The 25,384-nt window shown below is 39.2% G+C and overlaps 1 protein-coding gene across 7 annotated transcripts in view; it reads left to right on the top strand.

Moving 5' to 3' along the window:
- The window catches only part of LARGE1 (LARGE xylosyl- and glucuronyltransferase 1), a 286,575-nt gene that overhangs the window by 154,613 nt on the left and 106,578 nt on the right, over positions 1 to 25,384 (top strand). For all 7 annotated transcript variants that reach the window (XR_007904077.1, XR_007904078.1, XM_051784574.1 and 4 more), the window contains one exon: positions 17,101 to 17,272. Coding sequence is in view for 5 of the 7 variants with exons in the window: in XM_051784574.1 (XP_051640534.1) it covers positions 17,101 to 17,272 (172 nt within the window). In the remaining 2 variants the exon portion in view is untranslated. The remainder of the gene's footprint in view (positions 1 to 17,100; positions 17,273 to 25,384) is intronic.

Below are 25,384 nucleotides of genomic sequence, written 5' to 3' on the forward strand. Positions count from 1 at the left end.
GTTTTAAAAAGCCAGGTATGATGCTGGCTCATATCCAGATCATTCTGCAAGTTTTAGCAAAGAAGACAGAGGAGCTGTTTACAGACAGCTGTAGGAGCTCATCTCATTTGTTTCCTACATAGCCTCTAGAGAGGATTTAATGATTGGTTTGGGTTCATGTATTTCACCTGTACTCTTGGGAGCTATATTATGCTGGCTGGTGTTAAGAAAACACAGAGCTGAGGCTAGAATGTTTACTAGGAAGTCTGTCTTTCTCTGAAGTCATCTCTGAATCCACTGGTACAGTATATATTATGTTTCACTTTAAATGAGCCTCCATAGTTCTTTTTAAAACATGTAATCAATGCCATTTCCTGACATTTAAAAGGATTTAGACTGAAAAATAGCATGAGAATTTTCTCCTTAGCTTTTGTTCACCAATGTTCAATTGTTTTGGAACACATTTTAGTTGCTACAAAAAACATTTTATTTCATGTTTGTTTTTTTCTCATTGGATATGTATGAGCTTCCAGCCTCTTCCTTCTAATGCACCAGGAGCTGGCATGTTACCTTAAGCCCTTAAGTCCTGGGAAAAATCCTGCTTCTACTCCTGTTTCCACTCAAACAGTGGAAGGGAGCACCTAATATTAGATCCTCCATAAATAGTATGGATGCTTTTTTGTTTTCAAGTAGCTATTTAGAATTGGGGCTACAGTTTCCACTAGTGTATTAGTTTTTTAAAAGGCAGAATTTGGAGACTAAAATGTTTGGCAATGTTTCTTAAAATATCCTGCAGTTCTTAAAAATGCATACTGTTTAGCTTAGAGTTAGAGCAACCAGTGTCCTGAAAGGAGGTGTAGAAAATTGGGCTCAGCTGTGGCTGTTGTTTTCTCTCAAGTTATAGAGGAAAACTGGAGGCTTCACTGCAAGAAAGAGAAGACAAGGTACCTCTGATTATATCATAATTTATAGGGCTAACAAACCAAGATATCTACTTTGCTGCTGTGAATTAAGCATGTCAGATGTTCCTTTTAAAATTTAGAGAAGAGTTTTTTTTCCTTTTGCAAGGTGACACAGCTGTTCACGTTCATGTTGCACCAGGAAGAGCCTATGTTCATTCTCTCCCTAAAAGCAGGTGCTGCTGAACTAACAGCAGCCTGCTTGGAAGAGGGATGGAGCACAGAAAAGAATGGCCGAGGAAAGGTGTATCTTTGTTTGAGGCACGTGATAAGGGATGGGGGTAGAAGGGGGAGAGACTTGACTTTGGAGCTCAGCCAAGATAACATTTCCAGCAGAAGGGTCAGACGCAACTGAGATGGGAGCTTGCTGGATATATTTCTTTAAACCAATTAGTCTGAGGTTTTTAGCAGCCAGTTCTACTAAGATGATCGTTAACCTCCCCCAACATAACTTGGCCGGTCTCCTTGCCAATAACCACAAGGGAGATAGGTTGGTGCTTAAAAGCTCTCCCTCAACTTGCAAGCTGTTCAGATTGTGAACTCTCTCCCATTAACTAATCTTGCAACATGCACTTAGTAGTCAGTAATAAGCATCCTTGAAGTATGGGCAGCTGATAATGGTGCCAGTAATTGAGCTATTCCATAGCTACAGACTTCATTCTTGTTCTACTCAGTATGGCCCACTGTAGTGGGTTTGTGTAGTTAAATAACTCTTCCAAATTTATGTGGTCACATGCGGCTGTGACTACAAACTAGACGGTTACTTGGCAATGTAGATTCACTTTATGGTGATCACTTTAGTCATGTTATTCAGCTTGGATCCTAATGCAGTAGATGTATCTATTACAGCAATGCATCCCAAAAAATAACTGGAAACCAAAAATTGTCTTCTTTGAACATTGAAAGAGAAAAACATACCTGTGAAACATTTATCTAGAAGACACATTACAGCTGTGACTTGCACATATCAGGCTGCAGGATATTGTGATTTTTTCAGTTCAGTCTTACATGAAGAAACTCTAAAACAAACTATTGAAGATGTGCAGCATGAGAACTGGCTTCTGCACTTCATTGTTTAACATGAAATCTCATGTCAGTTCACTCACAAGGAGGTATAAGCATTAAACACATTGTGATCCGCGTTGTACCAGAGCAGAAGGAACAGCTGATAAAGCAGTACTGTATGTGTGATGGGTGGAATACAGATGAGGAAGGTTTGCTTTCCCAGATGTTGCCTGACAGACTGATGACAACATGACTTGGGCTGAAGAAAGCAGAAGGGAGAATGGGCAGTTGCTGTGAGTAAATCTTGATGGCCCAGATAAACATAGTCTCTTCATCACTGATAAAGCAGAAAAGCCATCTCCTTTAAATAGTTTAGCCCACAAATGTGCTGCATTTGTTGATTTATGAACTTGAGGGGATGGTGAATGGGTTTTTGTAGTAGATGAGCACTTGACCTTAAAATGAAATGTGTGTAAAGCTCCATACTTTGCTGCATATGTGGACAATATTCCAGCTTTTGCTGTTCCTGGATACAGAAGTCCACAAATCTGACTACCAGTGCTACATTAGGTGATTTCATATCAGAAATGTTGTAGTCTGCACAGTCAGTCAAAAACAGTGGTCTGATCCAGAGAGCAAAACCAAGCTGGGACAATGCATAGCATAAAGATCACATAACTTTAGACCTTTATTTAATTATGAGTCATTTCTTAGCCACTTCCATCTGAACTGTTAAGGCAGTTCACTAGGTCAGTCGTTGACATCATTTGGATAGATAGATGGGCAAGGGCTGTGAGATCTAAGCAGAAAAATAAAGTTTAATTCTTTGTTTATAATCATAGTGTAGCTGAGTCTCAGAGCTGTGCTTGTGTGCACTCCCAATGTGCTTAAATTCCCAGAGTGGTCCAGGAACTCCCAGGCTTGTCGTCTGCATAGGTGAGATAAAGGGCTGGTTTGAGACAGCAGACCAAGTTGAAACTAGGTGATTGATTGGACTGCTGGCCATCTGCACAAGAAGTATTTGACAGCTTGTTACAAGAGCTATCCCAGTGGGAATTTCAGACAGTTCTTGAGATTTCCCAGGCAGACCCTGCTGTGCCTAGACCGATTTGTATGCTTAAGCATGTCGATTAACATCCTGGGTGAAGATTCTGGTTGTCCCAGATATTCACAGACAGTTCCTGCAGCAAGTTAATCAATTGTATAAGGGTAAGACAATCAATAGAAGCAGTTCCTGCATGTGTAGAAATGATCATGTAGGACAATCTTTTGTACATGCTTAAGATAGGAAATGTTTTGTATATAGTTTAAGGTTATCTATATCAATGCATTATGCATGTCTTGCAGTGGTCACGTAGGACCCCATGCCAGCTGGATTACAAAACTTAGAAACATGTTTTAGGGAGTCTCACTCAATCCAACTAAGATGACCCTGCGAGGACCCTTACTACAGAGATTCTCTTTACCATCCAGACAGCAACCAAGTGTCCTTTCTAGCACATTGTCTTGCCAATACAAGAATTATTCTAAGTCAGTATCCTGTTAGCTGTTTTATAATATTCTCTATGTGTAAATGCCTTTGCAGCAAATTACACTAAACGCATCTCAAATGCCATGAAATCTTTGGCTACCAGTAGAAGCTTTTCCAATGAATGATAGCATAGATAGGGCTGTATGTATTGTACATTGCCATATACCAATTTTGGAACCATGGTCAAGCAAATACTTCCAACAGAATGGCAGATACCACCTGCTGAACATGGGAGAGAGGGACCTCACTGGCAATTGGGAAGATGTGAGAGTGTATTTGATAAACAGATTATTAGCTTGTTGTTTTTCACACCAGCTGCATAGGGTGACAACAGTAGCAGTGTTGATAAAGCCTTGAACAACAAAACTGACCAGCATTCTCCTGCATTCCATCATCTTCCTGGTCAAGTAGTTGCACTGGATATTGCAGAAGTAGCCATCCATAACAATTTATTTCAGGATAATGGTGACTAACCCCTAACTATCACAGGTTTTAACAGTTGGACTGTATTTGTGTTGCACTGCATGCAGATTATATATTGCTTAAGGGCAGTGCATGTTTATTTATCTGTTAAGTAGTTCACTGTATGCCTCAGAGGCAAACATACAAAGTTATAAAGCAGAAGTACATTACTTTCCTTCCTTTCTTTTCCACTTCATATGCAAGATCTAATTGCTATTAATGCAATACAGAATGAGAAACACAGCATCTGTTAATGTTTACATTCATTTACACAGTGGTAAGTATTCAATTAAAGTGTTTCTACAGCACTGAGGTGTTGATCAAATACTGTTACAAGTTTCAGTGGGCTTGGAATGCTCCTGTATTTCATTGGTCTTTCTGTACACTGGCCTAGTGCACATCAGTGAAATAATAGGCATACATTGCTGTTTCTTCCTGCCTTTTCCCTTTCTCTTTAATTTTTTTTTAATATGCAAATTTAATATTTTGAAAACCAAAGTCAAAACATTGTACAGATTTTTATAACTTACATGGCTTAGTTTTAGATTTGAATTTCCACATTATAATTGAGACTTTGTGTATTTGCTAATGAACATACTGAATACCAGAGACATGAAGTTTCAGGTGATAAAATATGCTTGTGGTTGTGACACAATGATACCATGTTAAGAACAGGGTCTTTTATCCATAGTTTTAAATACACAACTGGACATTAACAGACCAGGTTTTGTAAGCCAAGATATTTTCCTTTAGACTGTTTGGAAGGAAATGAGTATCTACCAAGAAACAGATAGCAATTCAAAGTCCCCAGCACAGTGGAACCTTTGTGAACTGGTCAGAATCTATCCGTGCAGAGTGAGTAGCCTAAGCCAAACTTCCTCTACCCTCCCAGTCCCTCTTCTGCACAAAAAAGAAAAAAGCCATGCAACATTAACAGACTATTATTTAAATGTGTTTTCTGATATTATTCAGACCTAGAATATGAAGAAAGCAATTTTACATAAAATCAAACTGTTTCTTAGAATTCTGCCTATTCTAAACAGGTAGTCATGAAAGAATGCTGTGGAAACCGGTGGGGCTGGTCAGAAATTGGTCATAGTGCCATTTCTGACTTCCAGCAGTTGTCATCTGCTTAGTGACATCTAGCTTTCATGAGCAGCATCACCTCTAACTTTGTGGAAGGAGGCAAGATACCAAGTGTGGAGTAGCTTTTTGCAGATTTTTACGTCATTTCTCTTTGGATTTACAAATGTTATCAGTTAATTTGAAATTTGGAACTGTAAGAGTTTGGTATACTGGGCTGAAGCCCGATGTGATGCAAGAAGGCGCAGTACTTCTGGGCCTCTTTCGAGGGTCCCAGTCTGCCTACTGTGTTGTGCAGTGCTTCTGCTATTCCAAAAGAAAGCCTCATGCCTACCTTTGTAAACCTCTTATATTTTCCTGCTGTTGCTGGTGCTTTGAAAAAAACATTGAAGTTCTTGGTTAGTTTTATAACTTATTTCTAATTGTTGTAGGCTTCTCCGTAGCTCCACCTTTTTCTCGCTTCTGGGGAAGCACAGTACAGTTGTTCTGTATTACCTCCACCAGGAAGCCAGTGTAGCTGCTCTTTGTAACATATGTGAAGTGACAAATAAGGAGCCAACTCCCTTCCACTTACATCACCCACATTCGTATCATAGTAGCTGACTGTGACATTTCAATAACAAGGATTTCTGTTTGGCATTCAGCTTCTTAAACATTGCTCATTGCAGCAACATGTGCTGCACCTCCAGGGAAGGCAATTTTAGCAGAGAATGAGAAAAAGATGAATAACTGCACATGAGATTTTGCAAAAATTATTCAGTTTGACAAAAATTAAAAAAGGTGCCCTGGAAAAAAAAGAAAAAAAGGCACAGTGTCTCGAACCAACTCCTGCAACTATTATTTGTCCTATGCATCCCCATTACATGAATATCCCTATTTTCTTAGAACGTTATCATCCATCCATGAGAAATAAAAACATTTTGCTGTCCTAACCTTGGACATGCAAAAATTGTTTTAACACTTTGATCTACATGAGGGGTGTGGGTTGTTTATCCCTTGTACTTGCTGGAGAGAGTTTATGGTCATCCTGTGCTCCACCACAATTTTTTTTCTTGGTACTAGAGATAAAAAGCTGGGAAGATATATAATGACTAGATCTTAGATGGTCTTAGATCTTAATGGCTTTTCACTTGCTCACAAGGACACCTCCCTGTCAAAGGGCATTTGATTACTGATAGAAGAATAGCAGTGACTGTTCAGGGCATTCCTAGTCAGGTTCAGTATTGATGTGAGAATCTTCCCAGAACATTTAGTGATTCTTGCTTTTAGATTTACGAAGAACTGACCTATATGTATTTCTATGTCTGACTGATAAGCTGAAAAAAGATAGCAGGCTAAAAGGACTCCAAGAATATTCTTGATTCACCACCAGGGAGCTGAAAATATTAGAATTCATAAAGTACTTGGTGTTGTCTTGTTTCTGAGAAACAAGTGAGATTCAGGGAAGTGTTGCACGGAAGTTCAGATGTGAGCTACTTCCCATGGAGTGGTTCAACAGGCAGTGTAGGCACAAAGTATTCTGAAGAACTAGGGCTGACATAGTCATTCTTGTGGTGAAAAATGATGTTCATCTTATCTAGGCACACCTTTTTGTATGACCCTTTTTCTTAGCACTGGATGGAAATGACAAGCCATGCTGTGTACCTGACATAGCACAAGAGCACATTGAAGTCAGTCTTCTGATAGGTCTTCATAAATCATCTCAGTCTGGGTAAGGGTGTTCAGGCTGATTCAGACTTTGAGTACTTGCTAACATTCTTAATGAGATACCATTGGTGGTACCTCTTGAGTCAACTTGATGTGAGAACATTTAAATTTCTAAATTGGGAAATTTCCTTTCTCTCAGTGGAGATATCACTTTGCAGATCAAACTGACTTAATCCTGCAGAAGTTTCATTCTTTGAGTTTAAGTTGATGGTGTCTAGGTCTCACCCTTTCAGAAACAAAGATGAAAACTGAGTAGTGTTTTGATCACTGATAGTTTTTCCAAATACTCCTCCATTATTTCAGGTTTGACTGCTTTCACAGCTGAGTGGATTCCACAGTTTTTAGCTGATACAGATGAAAGCCTATAAAATAGCTCCATCTGTATTGTTTTAATCAGGCATTTAGGATCTGTATTCACCTGGAATTATGGTGACACTGATGGTCTTAGCCCTTACATCAGATGTTTCAAGAAGTGTAAGAGATACACACCTGCTACATGGACACTTCCTCTAAACACTGCTCATGCAAATTAACTGTTTTCTGAAGTATTTGACAATATTTAACTAGAACCTAGGCAATAAGCTAGAGACATGTCATGATCTTAAAGTTCAGTATTTCTTGCTTTGAAGGAGCCCAGCTTTCCAAATAATGTCTTTATTTTCTTCTGATTGTTTCTCTAGTTAGTGCTGCATTGTTTGAGAGACATCTTAGCTCTTTCTAATAACAAAGAAAAAGAACACTTCCCCCCCACCAGTCACATTCACTGCTTCTTATACTAGGTTATTGTTAGTTTTGCTTGTTCGTAATTGTAATACATTTTATCCTTTATTATCCTTTTTATTCCAGATGTGTTCCTGGAGCTTTTTAGTCCCCAGGAGTTTTGATCTATTGTAATACTTACCATTGGAGAAAAGAACACTGCTTCGCGTAATTTTTGTTCTCTTGAAGAAATAATTGCGATATAAGAAATTCCATTCACCTGGCCTCCAACCCTGCAGGATGGAGGATGATTTATTTTCCTGCAAATTCTTTGCTTTTTCTGAAAATAAGAGAACTAATAGTTCTTTATGGGATATAGCATTTATTCCACTAGCTGGATGTGTGTTCCACCCACTAATGGCCTCTTTTTTGGTGCAGCATTTTCAGCTGTTGAAGTTTTACCATTCTTTCTTACTTTTAAGACAGAAAGAGTAAGAGCTTAGGTCTGGAGAGGGTTGATTTTACTGGTGAGGTGCTGGATTGTGGGTAGGGATTTTCTTCGGAATAGAAGAATTAATCCTTTTTCTCATATATATTTGCTGTGTTTTGACTTCCTGTTACTATGTCAGAGACCTAATGGAAGCTACGTTCCCCACATAGTTTCCACAAATCATCCTAGGACATCAGGAAAAGGTTTTTCACTGAGAGGGATGTTGGTCACTGGAACCAACTTGGTGGCTCCCCAGGGTCACACCACCAGGATCTTGAACTCAGGCCATGAGACCAAGCCTGACAGAATTTAAGAAACATCTAGATGACCCTCTTAGTCATATGGTTTAGTTTTAGATCGTCCTCTATGGAGCAGAGAGTTGGACTCGATGATCCTTATGGGTCATTCCAAATTGAGATATCCTATGGTTCTTTCTTATGCAACTCTGGCTGTTGCATTGAAGTGCATATGGTTTTGTATGGATACAAACAGGACAAGATGTTTCAGTCTTAAACAGGTGAGAAGTCATTCCGTCAGTATTTTTGGGGTTTCGTTGGGGATTTTTGTGCACATGATAACTGATATTTTAGACCTTCAGTTTCCTGCCAGGCTTTACTCAGTTAGCAACAGGCACCATAACTGTTCTGCAGCCTTCTTTCATCATACTTAAAAAAACGACTCTTGCACAAATTTTCCAGTAGGGAAAAAAATCCCACTTCAGATAAATTTTCATCACTGAGCTGAGGCTGTTTCTGTTCAGCATAATGTGTTTATGCACGATATGGTGTTGCTTTTTATTCTGAACAGTGAGTCTTGATGACACCTGTTTAATATCCTGACATCATGCAAAATACAGATTGGATGCCTCTGGACTTTGATCCCAAGAGCTGCATGGAAATTTGCTAGAACATATAATGGCTGCAGCTAATGTGCATGTATTTGCATAGTTAATAAAGTTAAAAAGCTGACAATGATAGTATTTTCATGGATTTGTATCTTCCCTGATGGATTAGTACAAAAAGCTTGTTGATTGAGTTCACTAGCAATTAAAGTGGGCAATTGATCTTTCTTATCTTTCCAAACAGATGAAGTGAGAAGGGCAGCCACAAGTTACTTTTCACCACTGGGCAAATTCTGGCCGGATCTACCTGTCAGTCAGCTTTTAGCAGAAAGCTCTGGCTTCCTGCCATTTTATCTAGACCAGCCTGTGTGTGTGTTTTCACTCATTCACTGACAGGAAGGAAAAATAAAAAAGGCGGTTTTATCTTATCTTCTAGGGAAGGCTTGAGCTTTTGCCTCTTCTAGAGAGGTAGGACTGGGAGGCTGGTGTCTGCCTGGTTATCACTGACCCTCTCTTAGGATGGTCTGACTCTTGTAGGTCCTCCACCCTTGACCACCGCACTGGAAACAGTGTAGTTGAGGCCAAAGACCCCAAAGTAACAAGAAACAGCACTAACTGAGACTGACCACACTCTTGTGTTCTGCAGTCTCGTCTTGCAAAAATGAATAGAGAAAAACAAAGAGGGCATTCAGCATTTTGGAGATAGCAAGAAACAGTGGAAAAAATTTAGAATTTCTCAAATCAGAGAGTAAAGAAAAAGACTCAAATGGGAACTGGCTGTTTGAGTTTGATGGGGCTAAGCAAGGTGGGAGGAAAGCCAGCCAAATACCTAAGGGGAGGGAGATGATCCTCAAAGCTCCCAGTAAGTGAATTATCTTTTGGCTATTCCTTTTCTGAAAAAAAGGTTTGGCTGAATGTCTTGTTACCTAAATGGCAGAAACAAATAAAAACAAACCATCAATTTTACTTTATATGACAGTCTGCAGTTTCATCCATATAAAGCACGTTGGTTCCAAACATGGAGCATGGATGAGCTCTTGGCACCCTCAGTTAATTTTGTTATTAAGGAAGTTGTTTTGAAGAAGCATCCTTAAATCACGTTTTTCCCACTTATCTGCCCTTTTTGTGCATGTGTGTATTAGTGAGAGACTTGGAAAGAAAGAAAAAAAAAAAGAAGAAAAACAATACTCAGCATCAGTCAGACTGTGTTATGGACTTTGCTACAGAGATGAGAATTAATTTGCAGTTATTCTCCTTTGCTGTATGCTGATGCTGATTTGGGAGGTTTTGTTTGTTCTGCATTCTTAATATCTAATCTTCCTTTCCAGTTGTTGCTTGCTCCATGGTTTCTGCATTTGCTCTACATTATCGAGGAACCAGAGGTTCAGATAATCATCCATTTCTATCTCAACCTTTTTGCTCACTGGTATTTGTATCCAAACTTGTTGCATGTATGTGTGGAAGATACCATCTGTTTCTTAAAGTGAAAGATGAGGCAGAATTCTATTAAAGTCACCAGTGCTTCTGTGATGAGTAAGAACAACAGCGGCAAAGGCCAGCAGAAATAGAAAAATAATTTTAGCAAAAATGTATAAATTCCCATCTCCTTACAGTTGTTTCTTATTGTGAGCTATTATTATTTCCTAAAATACTCAGGCACCAGAAATTCTGAATCTAGAAAACTTAACCAGCTTTGCTGGATTTCTGGTTTCCTTGACAACCATTCATATAAATAGTAAGGACTTGTTATGGGGGGGAATATCAGTATAATTGAAACCTGTGAATCACCCGGGAAAAAGCTAAATTCAAAGTTGAAGTTACAATTTATGCAGCAAACATTAACAGAAGAGACTGTTTTCATTTAAATAAAGCACTTCTGTTAATGTTTGCTGGATACCTGCTAGGATGGAGCAAAGGTAATGATTTTCCCAAGGTGAGATGCCAGAAGATTCCTTTTGGGTCTCCTCCTGAGGAAACTATTACAGGTGACAGTCACCTTTTTCTTCTCTTTGGTGACTTGGAATTTCTCTCTCTCTCGCTTCAGATTTTTCTTTTATTATTATTATTATTATCTTTAAAAAAGAAACACAGCTAGAGACAAGCATGAATGTTATACCCATATTTAAAAGTTAACCTGCTATTCCCCTCCTTTTAACCTGCTATTTCCCTCCTTTCTCAATGATTCAGTTAACCCAGCCTCAGCAACAATATATTGATATTACTCTCCTGGAAGCAAGATAGTGAGAAAGTCCCTGCCTGGAGTTTAAACACTGGGGGAGGTATAGTCAATGTGAAATGGGGAGGACTATCCTAGAACTAATCCTGATCTATGTTAGTGCTGCTGGAATTGTGACTCAGGTTTCAGGAATGTGGGGAAAGGTGTGGCAAATATTTACAGCAGATGAAGATTCACACAGATGAATCTGTGAAAAACAGTGATGAGAAAAACTGTCCATCAAGAAAACTGCTTTGTGCCAGCAAATCGATATTGTTTGTTTACCCCCTCTTTTTGGGCTTTGTGTTGCAAAAAAACCCTTAGTTATATGATAGCCATTAAAGTGGTGGCAGTATTTTCCTCCAGTTTAGAAACAAAATGAAAGACTTAAATAAAGGTCTTATGATTTAAAAAAACAATATCTTGCTACTTCTGGTGTTTGTAGTAGCAGCAAAGCACTAAGCAAGTAATGAAAAAGCTGTGAGAACAAGTTATCAGCTGTGTCTAGAAAGTTATTTATCCAATCTGGGGAAATAACAGTCTTTATTGTTATCTGATTCACACATCAGAATTTCCAGGGTTGTTTCCCACGCCTGGGACATGAATTTGGCTGGTTTTCCTTCACAGAGATCCCTCCTGCTTTATGTTCTTTCATCATGTAGATTGCACTGGTTTTCAGATCAGGGTCAGATACAATTCAGAACAATTCAGCTATGATTTGTACACATTTACAACATTTTCATGATTTTGCTGTGGCCTGGAAGTTTTGGTTTGTTTGCCTTTTTTTGAAGTTAGTATATCACCTGACTAATATAATCTTCAGGAAGATAGTGCCTATGTTGAAGAAAATAGATGATGAATACTTTCGGATACTTGCATTTCCATCAAGTCATTCATTACAAAGCCTAATTCACATTTTTGTCTATTTTAATCAGTATATTCTAGATGCCAGATGCTTTTAATGGCAAAACCTGGCATGTCAGCTCTCAGGAGGCAAAATCTACAGACTGCCTTTTCAACATCCTCCAGGCTCTTCTGTTTTCTGGCTTCTATTTGCTGCTGGCTGTTTCCTTCCCCAGCACAGGGAATCTGCAGTTTGGGTGGTGGTGGGTTTGGTTCTTCTTGATCCCATTTATTAACCCATCTGTGAGAGTGGTGGGGGTGCATGCAAGTGGCACCTTCTACCTTCAGGCTTGCTGTTTCCCAGCCTGGTGCTTCAACCCAGCCATCTGACCTACAGGCTCTTGCAAGACACTGGCCTTAGTGGTGCTTTTGTAAAGTCAGCTGAGCAACAAGGCTGTCTTTTATTTGGAGTGGGGATGGGGATACTATGTTATAGCTGTGGATTATTTTGATTGATATTTTTTCCAAGCATATCTAGGAAGATGCAGTGAATGTAGTGACAAAACCAATATATTTTTGAAGGTTGCATATTTCCAGAGTAAAGTGTTTAAGGACATGCTGCCAAGCAAAACGTTCCATCAGCCAAAATTCCATCTTACCACACTGAGCAAATGTGACCCAAATTAAACTGGTAGATAGCCGGGTCCAAAGAAACAGAAGTCATAAAGAAGCTGTGACCCTCTGCAGCAGGATGTTGCTGAAAACTTATAGGACTTCAAAAACCAACCTAATTCATGAATGAAAAATCCACCAAAAGTTATTAATCAAAAAAATACCACCTATTGCTCCAAAATCTGTTGCAAATTGCTGCAGCGTGGGAGTATATATGGGGGCAGTATTGCTGTAGAATTTCCCTGGGTTTATATTCTTCAGTAGGCACCTGCCACCAGCCGCTATCAGATGCCAGCTACTGAGCTCAATGGACTCTTGATCTGACAGGATACAGGCACCTTAAGTTGTTTGTCCTTCCATGTTGGTCACTGTCATTCTGTTCATGTTGTTATCAAATTTGCTTTCTGCTAAGTCTACAAGTCTCTATCCCTTTCAATGAGGCTCAAGTGGCCTGCCCTTGTATAGTTATTTAACTTACTATGGAGAGTCAGTACTTACCTGGGAAGCCTGGGCAAGTTTCCTCATCATTTATTTGTGGGGGAAAAAAGCATATTAAAATTTAAAAAAGAATAATCACACAATTCCCTAAAGAAGTACAGTATGACAGTTAAAGTCTGGCTGAATATATTTGTCATTACTTACTATAAGAGTTGTGCGTTGTGATCAAATGTGGAGGCAGCCAAACTCAAGTGTTTTTAAAAATAGAAATACCTAAATACATAGTCACTATACAATTTGTTCACAAGCAGGGAAAGAGCCACCATTTTCCCTTCTCTCAATCACAGAAACAGGGAAACAATTTAAAGCTGTATGTCTACATCAGACTTCTCTCTTAAAAATGGCACTTCTGCTAACTCTAATGAAAATGTATACAGTGGTAGCAACTGTGAGAAAGCTGAGTTAGGTTGTGTACAAGAAGTTTTAGTCAGTGTTTTAGTCAGTTTTTCCCAGTGATAGAGCCCAGTTAGGGAAGACAACTTGCTGGTAAAGCATCCCTTAACATCAAGGCTGTTGCTTCCATTTCTCTGGCATTTACCAAAGTGATCAGTTATGTACTGCATGCAGACTCATGGGCATGTAATTTTTATATTAAAATAATTTAGATAATTTAGTGTATTTTCAGGCTTCAATTAGAGAAAGAATAAAGATGGTTCTGATGAAAGACCTTTAGTAAGTAGATGCTATTTCACTTAACTTACTTAAAAGAATCACTGTCAGCACCAGCTAAATGCCATTCTTTACTCTTCTGTCATGAACAAAAATCCAGACCTTGAGAGCTAGAGATTCAAGGTGTGCTGTTTCTGCTGAACTGAGAATTATGGCAAAGTATGTCACACTATTTTGTTTCTCTTTCTTCTTTTACTAACTCTGTTTTTTTTCTCTTCCTGATGTATCTTCTAGGAATATTTGTTCTCTGAAGGCAACTCTGATATAGCTTGTAAAGCAGATGATTCACAAACATGGCATATATGGGCCATTTTAACTATGCCAGAGAAAAAATATATATTAAGACTTACAGAAAGTATTTAGACAATATTGCAAAAAGTGACTAAACATTACCAATTATGTCAGAGTGGACAGCTTAAAGGTTGCAGAATTTTCCAAGAGTTTTGCAATTATTTTTTTAAGAGTTAGGCCACCATAATTGTCTTAAACTGGCACTTCTTAACAACTGTTGTGGTTTAGGAATGGTGCTCCCCTATTTAATGCCCCCACCAAGACTCTACCAAACCACTCATCGCTTGCTCACTCCCCTCTTCCCCTCTCTCTTCCCACTCTGGCGGGATGGAGTTGAGAATTGGAGGAACTAAAGGTAAAGATCATGGTTGAGGTAAGAACAGTTTACTAGAAACAGCAATGAGATAAGAAAATTAATAATAACAGTAACAATACTAATAACAAAAGTATACAAAAGAGAGAGTGATTCATGTGCAAAAACCCCAGACCCTGAGACAATGAACAGTGGCTGACAAAGCCTCCATGTTTTTCAACTGGAAGCCACACCCTTCTTCTCAGAAGTGGGAAAAGTCCTTTTCCCCCACCCCTGGCAATGACATGAGGTGGTATAGAATACACTCCAGGTCCTGGCCTAAACTAGGACAATGACCTGTTCAAACACTGCGCTCTTGTATTTCTTCTCTACTGTGTGTACAGAAGACTATATGTAGTACCCAGAGAGAGTGAGCCTTCACAGTGCTGTTGTGGAGTGTAAGGAGTCTTCCCTAGCATGAATTGGGAACTGTTGCATTATTCATGAATAGCAAAGCCATGAAGAAATTATGCTGGGGACTAATTAGGATTTCTGTTTGTGTCTTAGTCAACTCGGCATCACAGGAGAGAAAACTTTAGGTAAATTGAACTAATTGACAATCCAAAGTTCAATATATGCTCAAATCAAGCACGTGCTATCCAGCTGTTTTAGACGATGTGGAATAGGGACTGCTTTCTTCATTTTTAAAAGTGATCCTTTCAGACATCAGGCTTCAGGATGGCAGGCTTTTGGCTTCTGTGTGCCAGATCGGAAGGAACTGCCTGGCAAGGATCTCTTCCATTCAGTGATACATGGCAGTGGTATTGAGAATCCTGAGAGCAAAGAAGGGAACTGCACCTTGGAGGTGACTATCTTTTCCAGCCACCTTTTACCTTCCCTTCTTGTCTCAGGCTATTCATGCAATATCTGAACCCCTGCCTTACTAGGCTTATTTGCATAAGCATATTAAGTGTTGTTTTGGAGAAATATTGTATTTGGAGTAATAAAATGAAGGATATGCCACCCAAAATTAATAACATAGGGATGGGTAAAAGCGAACATGAGTCTGTAAAATGACTAGCTCTTTTAACGTGTGAGGTATGACTGGTCTAGTACAAGGATGTCAAGTGGCAGATTCAAAGCAATATAGTTTGTGAAAGCAAGGTAGATACTGCTTTCTGACACCTTGATGTGATGGTCCATTCCTGAAGCCCTCCTGTGGGAGAGCTAAGACGACAAATAACTAGAGTTTTGAGGATGTGGATTTGAAATTATCTCTCTTACACACACAGAAGACATTTCTGGGGAGCATTGAGGTTTCAAAAAACCAAACAAAACTTCACACTTCAGTTTTCACTTTCTGGTTTTGCTTTGTTTTATGGTAACCTGCTTTTTCTGCCTTCCCCCTTGAAATTTTTTCTTTCTCCTTGAAGGTTTGCTCTACTTTCCTCAGTCCTTTTAATGAACTTAGTAGTGGGGAAAAGCTCTGTCCTGATACAGGAATCCTGAGAATACAGAGGAAAGTTGCATGTCATTATAAGGGGAATAGAGCAGGTCAGCTTACATCATCATAGGCCTTGTGACTTTATATTCAAAAAGAAGTGTGCTCTAAGCACCTATTATTAGTCTTTCTTCAACCACGCTTCCAACTTCAAATAAATTTTAGGAACTCATTCTCTTACAGGAAGGTTTCCTTTAAGGATTTTGGAGGCAATGAGTTTTTCTGTGCAAATGCTGTTTCATATAATAAACTTTACAGTGCCAGTGAATAGATATGAAATAGTTAAATAACAGAATAAATCTCCTCAGTTTTATGAATGCACTTAGTTTCTGCCTACTTTCTCCGAAATATGCTAGAACAGATTCTGAAATCTGTAACACTCAGGTCCTCTCTAGACAAAATACTAATTGAAATTAATGAGAGCATGACTTAAGGGAAAACTTAAAATCTGGGAATTATAATGCATGCCCTTTAAAACATTAAACAATAGGAGTTTCAGACAGGGAAATAGAAACTTTTCAAAACCTTCTATATCACACTTTCAGAAGTGACTTTTCATACTTGACAACTTGAGTCCCACAGAAAGAAAATTAAACACAGCTCATGGAACATCCTAATGCCAGCTATGGAGCTTGGTTTCCCAACTTATTTTAAAAGCTGTAGAAATGTTTTGTTTAGCCTGTACTGAAGAAATGAAAATGTTTGAGTTTGCCACTTCAATATGTAACAAACAAATAATGTGGCTAAAAGTGTTCTGTCACTTTCTCTACTTTTGAGCAAGTCTGTATGATCTCAGTAGTTTTAAGTTAAAGATGTAAGGCTTAAAGAAACATTTGAGTGTGTAAGAAACATTTTTCTTACAAATTTCTGTCGTATTATACCAAACGACTGACCTTTTGAAATTTTGACCTCCAAATCTATAAAAAATATAAGTAAAAAAAATTATGTTTGTTAGTTCTACCTCAAGAGTCAGAAAATTCTGGGAATGGCAAACACAAAATCTTTTGTTTTGGTTGAAAATGAAAGTAAGGTACAATATACCTGCAGTTTTAGATTAAAAATATATTTCAATTTTATCAGGATACATGAATGCCTCAGAACAAGTTGTACCGGACCAGAAAGGCTCAACTAATTTTAATTTTATTGTGTAAAGCAGTTGCCTCAGAGAACTTTTCTTTTCCCAAGGTTTCAGAAACTTTTGCGTGTTTCAGAGCTTTTGAAGTAAATTTGAAAGCAGGATTTTAGATGACTTTCCACCTCAGAGATCTTCCACTATTACAAGAAACTAGTGTCCAGGAAAAGTTTCTCTCTCTAATGAAGATTATTTTTTCTTCTTCTTTCCCACTTCCCATTTCCTATCAAGTCGGAAGTGTCTTGGATCCCCAACAAACACTACTCTGGGATTTACGGGCTGATGAAGTTGGTTCTGACTAAGACTCTACCTTCTAATCTTGAGCGAGTCATTGTCCTCGACACAGACATTACATTTGCCACTGACATTGCTGAGCTATGGGCCGTCTTTCACAAGTTCAAAGGTATTTTAATGATTTTTTTGCTGTCCTTGTTTGAAGGGGGAGGGAGAATGTTAAAGCAAACAATACAGTGGGGGTGAAAGGGCTATCTAAGATTTGTTAAATGTTTTCACTCTTAGTTTTTGGTGTTTCAATATAATTGTTCTCTTTGTGAGCTCTTTTCTCAATGATGTTCAGTATAGAATGATTGACAACACTGATTATCTATGTAGTTGGTTTTATTGATCTGATTATTTGGGACAGGTGAGAGCTTGACAATACAGTAGGTGATAAAGAATTATGAGCATGCTCTAGTGATGTGCTATTCAAATACCTCTTGGTATTTGAATTTCCAAGTATTCTATACTTGGAAGAGCTTGGGGTTTATTATTTTTTAAATAATAAAAATATTTATTACTTTCAGTATAACTTTTCCATATTACCTCTGAAAGTGAATGAAGTTCGGATCATTCTTGAACCAGGGAGGAGGATGAAGGTAGCAGAGTAACACATGTGAATAGAAATGAGTTCCTACCTGCTCCTCTTAATGCGTTGATAAAGGGTTCTGGATTCTAAGTATCCACCTAAAATAGTTTTCTTCACCAATCTCCATGTCCCACAGCTCCTTGGAAATGCACCTCATAGTTTTACCAAGAAAGGAGACTTTCAGAGTAACTCTGTAAGGAGATGGTCACAAAAAAGTTCCCCACTACCCTGTCACAAACCAAAGCACTTTCCTAGGTGGCACACTGCTAAAACCATATAATTCTCACAGGTCCCAGTGTTGCAAGCTGTTCAGAGTCAGAGAGATACTCTACCGTTTCTTCTTGCCCTCAAAATATGTACTGCATGGTATGCACAGAGGCATTCCAGCATGCTGGTTTGAAGGTTTACAACGCAGTAAAATTTTAACCTTGATGCATTTTGTCAGCTCTCTCAGAATCATCTCAAGAAAAGTCAGCTTAAGCAAATGGGAGTATTCATTTACATAAGCCATTTACTGTACTTATCCCCTCCTAAAATCCACAAGGCCTCTTTGCCTTTCCCCGTACCCAGCTAAGGGGCAAGACCTATTATCTTCAGCTCTACAGTCAAGGACAGGGTTCTAGTGCTTATTCCTCCATGCATTTATTTCCTTTCCCTTCTGTGGATACACTGATGTCCTTTCAGCAGGCCGGAAGCAATCACCTTTTTACTTAACTGAATTATTCACAAGCTTTCTTCATTAAGGAATATCAGGTTTTTCCCCTCTTCAGGTACTGTTCAGACCTCTTCACCAAACCTTTCCCTCCACTGAACTTTGAGTCTCATGTAAACATATACCTTAACAACCAGGAGTAGCATCAATTTATGCTTAAGAAGTAATGCTGTGCTATTGTACTGTCTCACTGCATGCTGCTGTCCCATTAATAGCAATATTTTACTGAAAATAGTGTATAAGCATGATGCACCATCTAAAGAAATGTCTATAAACTGAACTTGGGCATAGAGGACTGCATGGTCGAAGAGAGCAAAATCTGAATTGAGGCAGTGAGAGGGATCATCTTGCTTATGTTTTCTGCTATAATTTCAGTTAAGATCCTTTGCTTTTTTACTGGGTGAATGAAACCAAGCATAAAGTCCACTTATAAGGAGAGAAACATGGAGCAGAAGCAGACATAAGATTGCAAGAAAATACAGACAGAAAATACGGAAACATAGAGAAGAATAGTTAATGGAAACAAAAAATTAAGTGTAAGTCAGGCTCCATAGAGCTAGGCAAGAATGGTCATCTGTTTAGAGCTGTGAAAAGCTCTAACTTACACACAGAGACAGAATTCCTGTGCTACTGCCAGCTCTCATAACATACATAGCACAACTCCCAAATGTATGATTTCGTAAATCGTCCAGTGTGTCCTTTTAATTCCAGCTGACTACCTGCTCCTCCACAATTTTCTAATCCTGGCAATAAATTGGTCAGTGTCTACATCTGCTCATCTCCCAGGCACAAAGAAAGAATTGATGGGACAATCCCATAGCACTAGGTGTTGAGCCAGGGTGGGAGAGGACTTTGGATCCTAAATGTTGGGGAGAAGAGAGAAATTAAAGTGTCCAAGCACAGGCTTGTTCTCCAGCCTGTGTCATAGGCTGCAGTTCTATTACCAAAGATGACCTTGATTACAATGACAGTGGAGTTGAGTGTTTGTAGGTAAGAATCAGAGGGAAAGCCAACAAGGCAGATATCATGTTGGGAGTCTGTTATAGACCACCCAACCAGAATGAAAAGGCAGAAGAAATATTTTATAAGCAGCTGGGGGAAGTCTCACAATCGCTAGCTCTTGTTCTCGTGGGGGACTTGGAACTTACCAGATGTCTGCTGGAAATTCAACACAGGGGATAGGAAACAGTCCAGGAAGTTCCTGGAGTGTGTGGAAGATAATTTCCTGACACAACTGGTGAAGGAGGCAATCAGGGGAGGTGCCCCTTTGAATCAGTCAGCAGTCCTGGCTAACCAGGGAGGTCCCAGTGGTCTGGAGGTTAACAAATGTGATGCCTGTCTACAAGAAGGGCCTAGAAGGAGGATCCAAGGAATTACAGGCCTCTCAGCCTGACCTCAGTGCCAGGGAAGGTCATGGAGCAGCTCACCTTGAGTGCTATCATGTGGCACGTGCAGGAAAACCAGGGGATTAGCCCTGTCAGCATAAGTTTGTGAAAAGCAGGTCCTGCTTGACCAACCTGATTTCCTTCTATGATAAGGTGACCTGCTTAGTGGATGAGGGAAAGGCTGTGATTGTTGTCTACCTAAACTTTAGTAAAGTCTTTGACACTGTCCCCCACAGTAATCTCCTGGAGAAACTGGCTTCTCATGGCTTGGACAGGTGCACTGTTCTCTGGGTAAAAAAGAGGCTGGATGGCCAGGCCCAGTGAGTGGTGGGGAGTGGAGCTCAATACATCTGGCAGCCAATGACTAGTGGTGTCTCTCAGGGCTCAGTATTGGGGCCAATTTGATTTAATATCTTTACAATTATCTGGATGAAAAGATCAAGTGCGCACTCAGTCGATTTGCAGAGGACATCAAGATGAGTGGGAGTGTTGATCTGCTGGAGAGCAGGAGAGTTCTGTAGAAGGATCTGGACAGGCTGTATTGATGAGCAGAGACGGGTTCTGTGAGTTTCAACAAGGTAAAGTGCCGGGTCCTTCACTTGGGTCACAGCAACCCTTTGCAGTGCTACAGGCTTGGGGCAGAGTGGTTGGAAAACTGCCAAGTGTAAAAGGATCTGGGGGTGCTGGTTGACAGCAGCAGAACATGAGCCAGCAGTGTGCCTAGGTGGCCAAGAAGGCCAATGACATCCTGACCTGTGTCAGAAATAGCATGGCTAACAAGACTAGGGAAGTGATTTTCCCACTGTACGTGGCACTGGTGAGGCTGCAACTCAAGTGCTTTGTTCAGTTTTGGACCCCTCACTACAAGAAGGACATTGAGGTGCTGGAATGTGTCCACAGAAGGGCAACAGAGCTGATGAAGGGTCTAGAGCCCAAGTCCTATGAGGAGCAGCTGAGGAAGCTGGGGTTGTTTAACCTGGAGAAAAGGAGGCTCAGAGGAGTCCTTATCATTGTCTACAACTACCTGAAAGGAGGCTGTAGCCAGGTAGGGGTCAGTCTGTTCCCCCAAGTAACAAGCAACAGGATAAGAACGGTCTCAACTTTCACCAGGGGAGGTTTAGATTCAGTATTAGGAAAAATTTCTTCATGGAAAGGGTTGTCAAGCATTGCAAGAGGCTGCCCAGGAAATTATGGTGTCATATCCCTGGGGCTATTTGAAAGTTGTGTAGATATGGCACCTGGGTATAGCGGTATACTTGGTAGTGTAAGTTGGACATAAAGGTCCTTTTCAGTCTAAATGATTGTATCATTCTGTGATTCAATGGAAATGAAAGCAAGGACAAGTAAGTTGGAGAGATACTGATACCCTTTTACTGCTTGTAAAAGTTTGTTGTAAATTATATGGTGATTCCCAATTTTTCCTAGGTTCTCTTTATTTCTCCTTCCAGCGTTACAAAAGATGCAAAAATTGTCTCAAGTCACTAGCCCCAATTATTCCTCTGAAGGATTTTTTTTCTAAACTAATGTTTTAATCTCTTCCTTGTTTCTATCTCAGAAGTCCTAGGTAAGTTTATGAAAATTTCTTTAGGACAATCTAGTATGTTTGTTGAAACATTGCATAAACAGAAGAGTAATGAGACTCCTATGAAAGGAAAGGCTACTCTCCAAAGGAACCTGACACTGTGCTCAGCCCCAACTTGGAGGGCAGCTTTAGACTCACTGAGTCTCCTAGAAATGTTCAAAAACCCAGTTGATGGCTAGAAGCTGCCATTATAAACCTGCTTACACCAGGATGCTTTTTGAGCAAACAAGAATTTTTCACATCAGTGCAGAAAAGGCAAGAGCTTCTGTCTGCGGGTTGCTGCAGGATAACTGATGAGGCAGTCCAGCACAGCCTTTTCCAAATTGCAGCCACACATATAGAAAAGGTCCTAGAGTGTGAGGAAGACTTTTCTTCCCAACAAAAATAGTGACAAAGGGAGACCAAGAGCTCAGATTCCTTTTTTCTAGGACACTGTCTTGCAAGAAACTCAGATTCAGGACTGTCTTGAAGTTTAACCAGGTCCAATTTGCTGTGTAGAAAGCCCTACAATATGTTTTAAATAGCACCTGCAATGCCCAGAATCCTTGTTTTGCAAAGATTCTTCTTCCAGTCATCTTAAGAGTTGCTGAAAAGATCAGACCTTTACATAGCAACATAATATTTTTGGTGGTAAAGGTACTACTACCTTTGCTCTGTAGATTGAAAAAAGGAAGTAGGATTTCTTTGTAAATTATTGCTCTTCTGCCATTTTCTGATACACTCTTGCATACATCCTTACAATATATGATCTAACTGTTCTGTAGCTCAGTGAAAAAAATTTGAAAATCTCTTGAAGTGGCAACCTTAGGCTTTGGGAGAAATTCACACCTCTCTTTGGTAGTCTGAAACAGTGTCTCAAACAATATAACATTTAACAATTTCTCTTAGCAGTCAACTGGGATTGTATAATTATTATTCCTTTTATATGCAAGCTTCAATCTCTATGCATAAATATGTCTTTGGGAACCAGTAACCTAAATTTCAAGAGTCATATCCAGCTTTTCAGCTGGGATTTGGACATTTCTGCTTTAGAATCATTCTCTATTGCACTATAGATAGGTAGTCTGTTTCTCTTGGACTGATATATATCTCCAAAATATTGACTTTAAAGGTTGAGTGTGCAACCAGTCTGGTGAAGATAACCTGTCATGCATGTTTTCTCTGACTTAGCTGACACTGATTATGTTTTCTATTCATCTTTCACTGGATTTTGACAGTTCTAAACTTGAGAAACCACCTAGCCTAAGGGCAAAAGAGGGGGACTGTAGATCATAGTACATTCTTGGATGAAGTGCTGCAGAGGGTTTCAGACAGCAGGGATTAGTGTAACCAATATGCTTTTATTGCAGAAATTGGGCAAATTCTTCTGAGAAAACAATGGGTCCAAAGCTATGTTCTGTGCTATCAATCTTAAAATTCTTTTAAAGGCCACGTCTGCTAAATGTTTTATTATTCTTGCTCACCCAACTCAATGTGTGTTCTTTTTTCTAAAAATCTGATTTTTAATCTAACTCTATGTTAGATATGGATACTCAAGAGTATTCATCGTAGATGGTATTGTGAATTTATTTGGCACCTGACTATAACAGTGTTACAGATTGCAGTTTCAGTCAGGATCACAACCTCTTTGTGCTGGGTGCTGTACACATAAAGGGACTGTCTTGGTGCTTTATCTAGTGTCAGGTGACAATTCTTGTGTCTGCCTGGTCCCTTTAGGCCATTGCTATGTATGAGTCACAGCTGAGACTCACAAATGAGACCTGAATAATCCCAGTAGAGATTAGTGTTGAGGAGCTCTGTGTTAAATTGAATGTTACATCAAAGGGCATTATGGTATTTCTAAGTACATGTCAAAACTCAGAGGCTATACTGAACAGTGATGTCTTACTACTGCTACTACATTAGTTTTACAATCCAGCTAGATGATATGATGAATATTTTAAGTACTTTTAAACAATAGAGACTGAATAGTACATAACTAGTGCGTTTCAAATAACTCTACTTGTATGCTAAGACACCCAGAGAATATAAGCTACAATTGGTGTTCAAGTAAGTCTTGTCTAGAACAAGGTAATAAGGAAGAGTCACCTACCTCCATTAACAGAGCATGCAAGAAGGAGAAATGGCAAGCTTGAGAGGAAGAATGATATTCACAGATTCATACTTTGCATGAATAAAAACATGCTATAGAAGCTGTTTGCTTTGTGTCAGGAGCTCAAACAATGATAAAAATCCATACTGACATCATAAATACCAGAAAAGGTCAACAGAGATTTTGGTGCAGGATCAAGTGCCCACAGCTGAAGAGGGACTGGCACGTAGTCAATCCCAAACTTAAAATTTGCAAACACTCGGTATGTGGGTGCTTTGGCATATTGCTCTGCAGAACGCCTGAGGTAACAACCTAGGTTTGTACTATTTTTTCAGCTTCTTCAGGAAAAAGAGGAAGAAAAAAAAGGGGGGTGAAGTTACAACCATCACAAAATGAAGCATTTTGTTTAGGGGATTTAGTAATTATATTCCTACAAGAACTATTATGCATAAGGTTGTAATGTCAAATGCATGCATTACTTTTCATTTGCGTGTGAATTTAGTGTGTCAGAAGGTGAGATGCTGATGGCACTGGTGAGAGTCAGGCAGAGTCAGCAGGTGCTGTATAAATTTCCCTGAATTTGGCTCTATCAGTGAAGCCCCGTTTTAATAAACTATACCTGTCATAGCCCTTGACTCTCCTTCTGCAAAGACTATGCTTTTTATAGGTATCTCTCCTTGTGATGATGTAAAATATTCAGTTGTTGCCAAGATTAAAATTTAAAATTCATTGTCATCTATGGCTCAGGCCAGGATTTGATCCACAGAATTGATTCTGGGTAGGTTCTGTAGTTCAGTCTGTCAGTTTACACTGAGTAAATCATTAAAGCTGCCAGATGATTTTGAGACAGGATCTCTGCAGGCTGATACACTACTTGTGTTAAATCCTACAGAGATCTTTCTATTTCTTCTGGTCAGTACTATAGACTTTCTTTTCTTACTAATTAAGAGGAAGGCATTAGCAACATGCACCTTAGTGTGTATAAAAATCCATGGTATGAGTCTTTTTGTGAAGGCAACAGGATCACATTATAGCAGTGCATTAATAAAATTGTCAGGCAGCTATTAAAGTAGCTTAAAATTATCTGAATTTTTATAAGTGTCTAAAAAGGCCGAATGGCACTTGTCTTTCCTCATAAAAGAAACATCTGTTAGTTTCTGAAAGATTTGTGTAAGTGTTTAATGGTTAGACTACAGTACATAGCTCATCCTAGGGTTATTACACAAATGAAACACATTTTCCCCTTGAAAAGGTCCCTGTGGAGACTCTATCTGCTTAAGGTTTTCTATTCCTGATTGTTGTATCATGGTGTTTTCTTCTTTTCTGCTACAGAAACTTTAAAGCTTCATTAATAAAGAATCCTATTTGTTAGCTATAACTGATAGAAATGTTGGGGGGTGTCATGCTCCCTTGTCTCATGATGCTGTTGTTGTGTGTGAAACTACAGGAGAACACAGGTGTAGAGCCAAAGAAAGTCAGGGTTTAGGATATTCGGGGTAAAAAAAGACAAGTTTCTAACTGTGATTGGGGGTTAATTTTGCTGACTTTAACTAGAAGGGAATCAAACAAAGAGATGGAACCTGCTGATTCTCTGGGTCTAGGGAAAAACATTTCTGTTTCTCCATGCTTGTTGGATAAGCTGACTGGCTAGAAGTTATTTTTTTTTCCCTAATTGCAGTTTGCTTTGCTGTGATATTCCTTTATTGAGAAGGCAGTATGTGAGAAGGTTGACCTCAGTAAATGAGCTCCAAGGGAGGGAGTTTATTATATGGATCAGCATGTGCACATTCTAGTTTATGGATTTTAATGTGACAAGGGACATAATCAGAAAATTCTGATTATGAATTGCTGCCAAAATAGAATGGCTGCAGTTTCTGAA

This window comes from Manacus candei, unplaced genomic scaffold (assembly GCF_025592945.1).
Source record: "Manacus candei isolate 608988 ecotype Guabito, Panama unplaced genomic scaffold, ASM2559294v1 h1tg000018l, whole genome shotgun sequence".
Classification (NCBI taxonomy): domain Eukaryota; kingdom Metazoa; phylum Chordata; class Aves; order Passeriformes; family Pipridae; genus Manacus; species Manacus candei.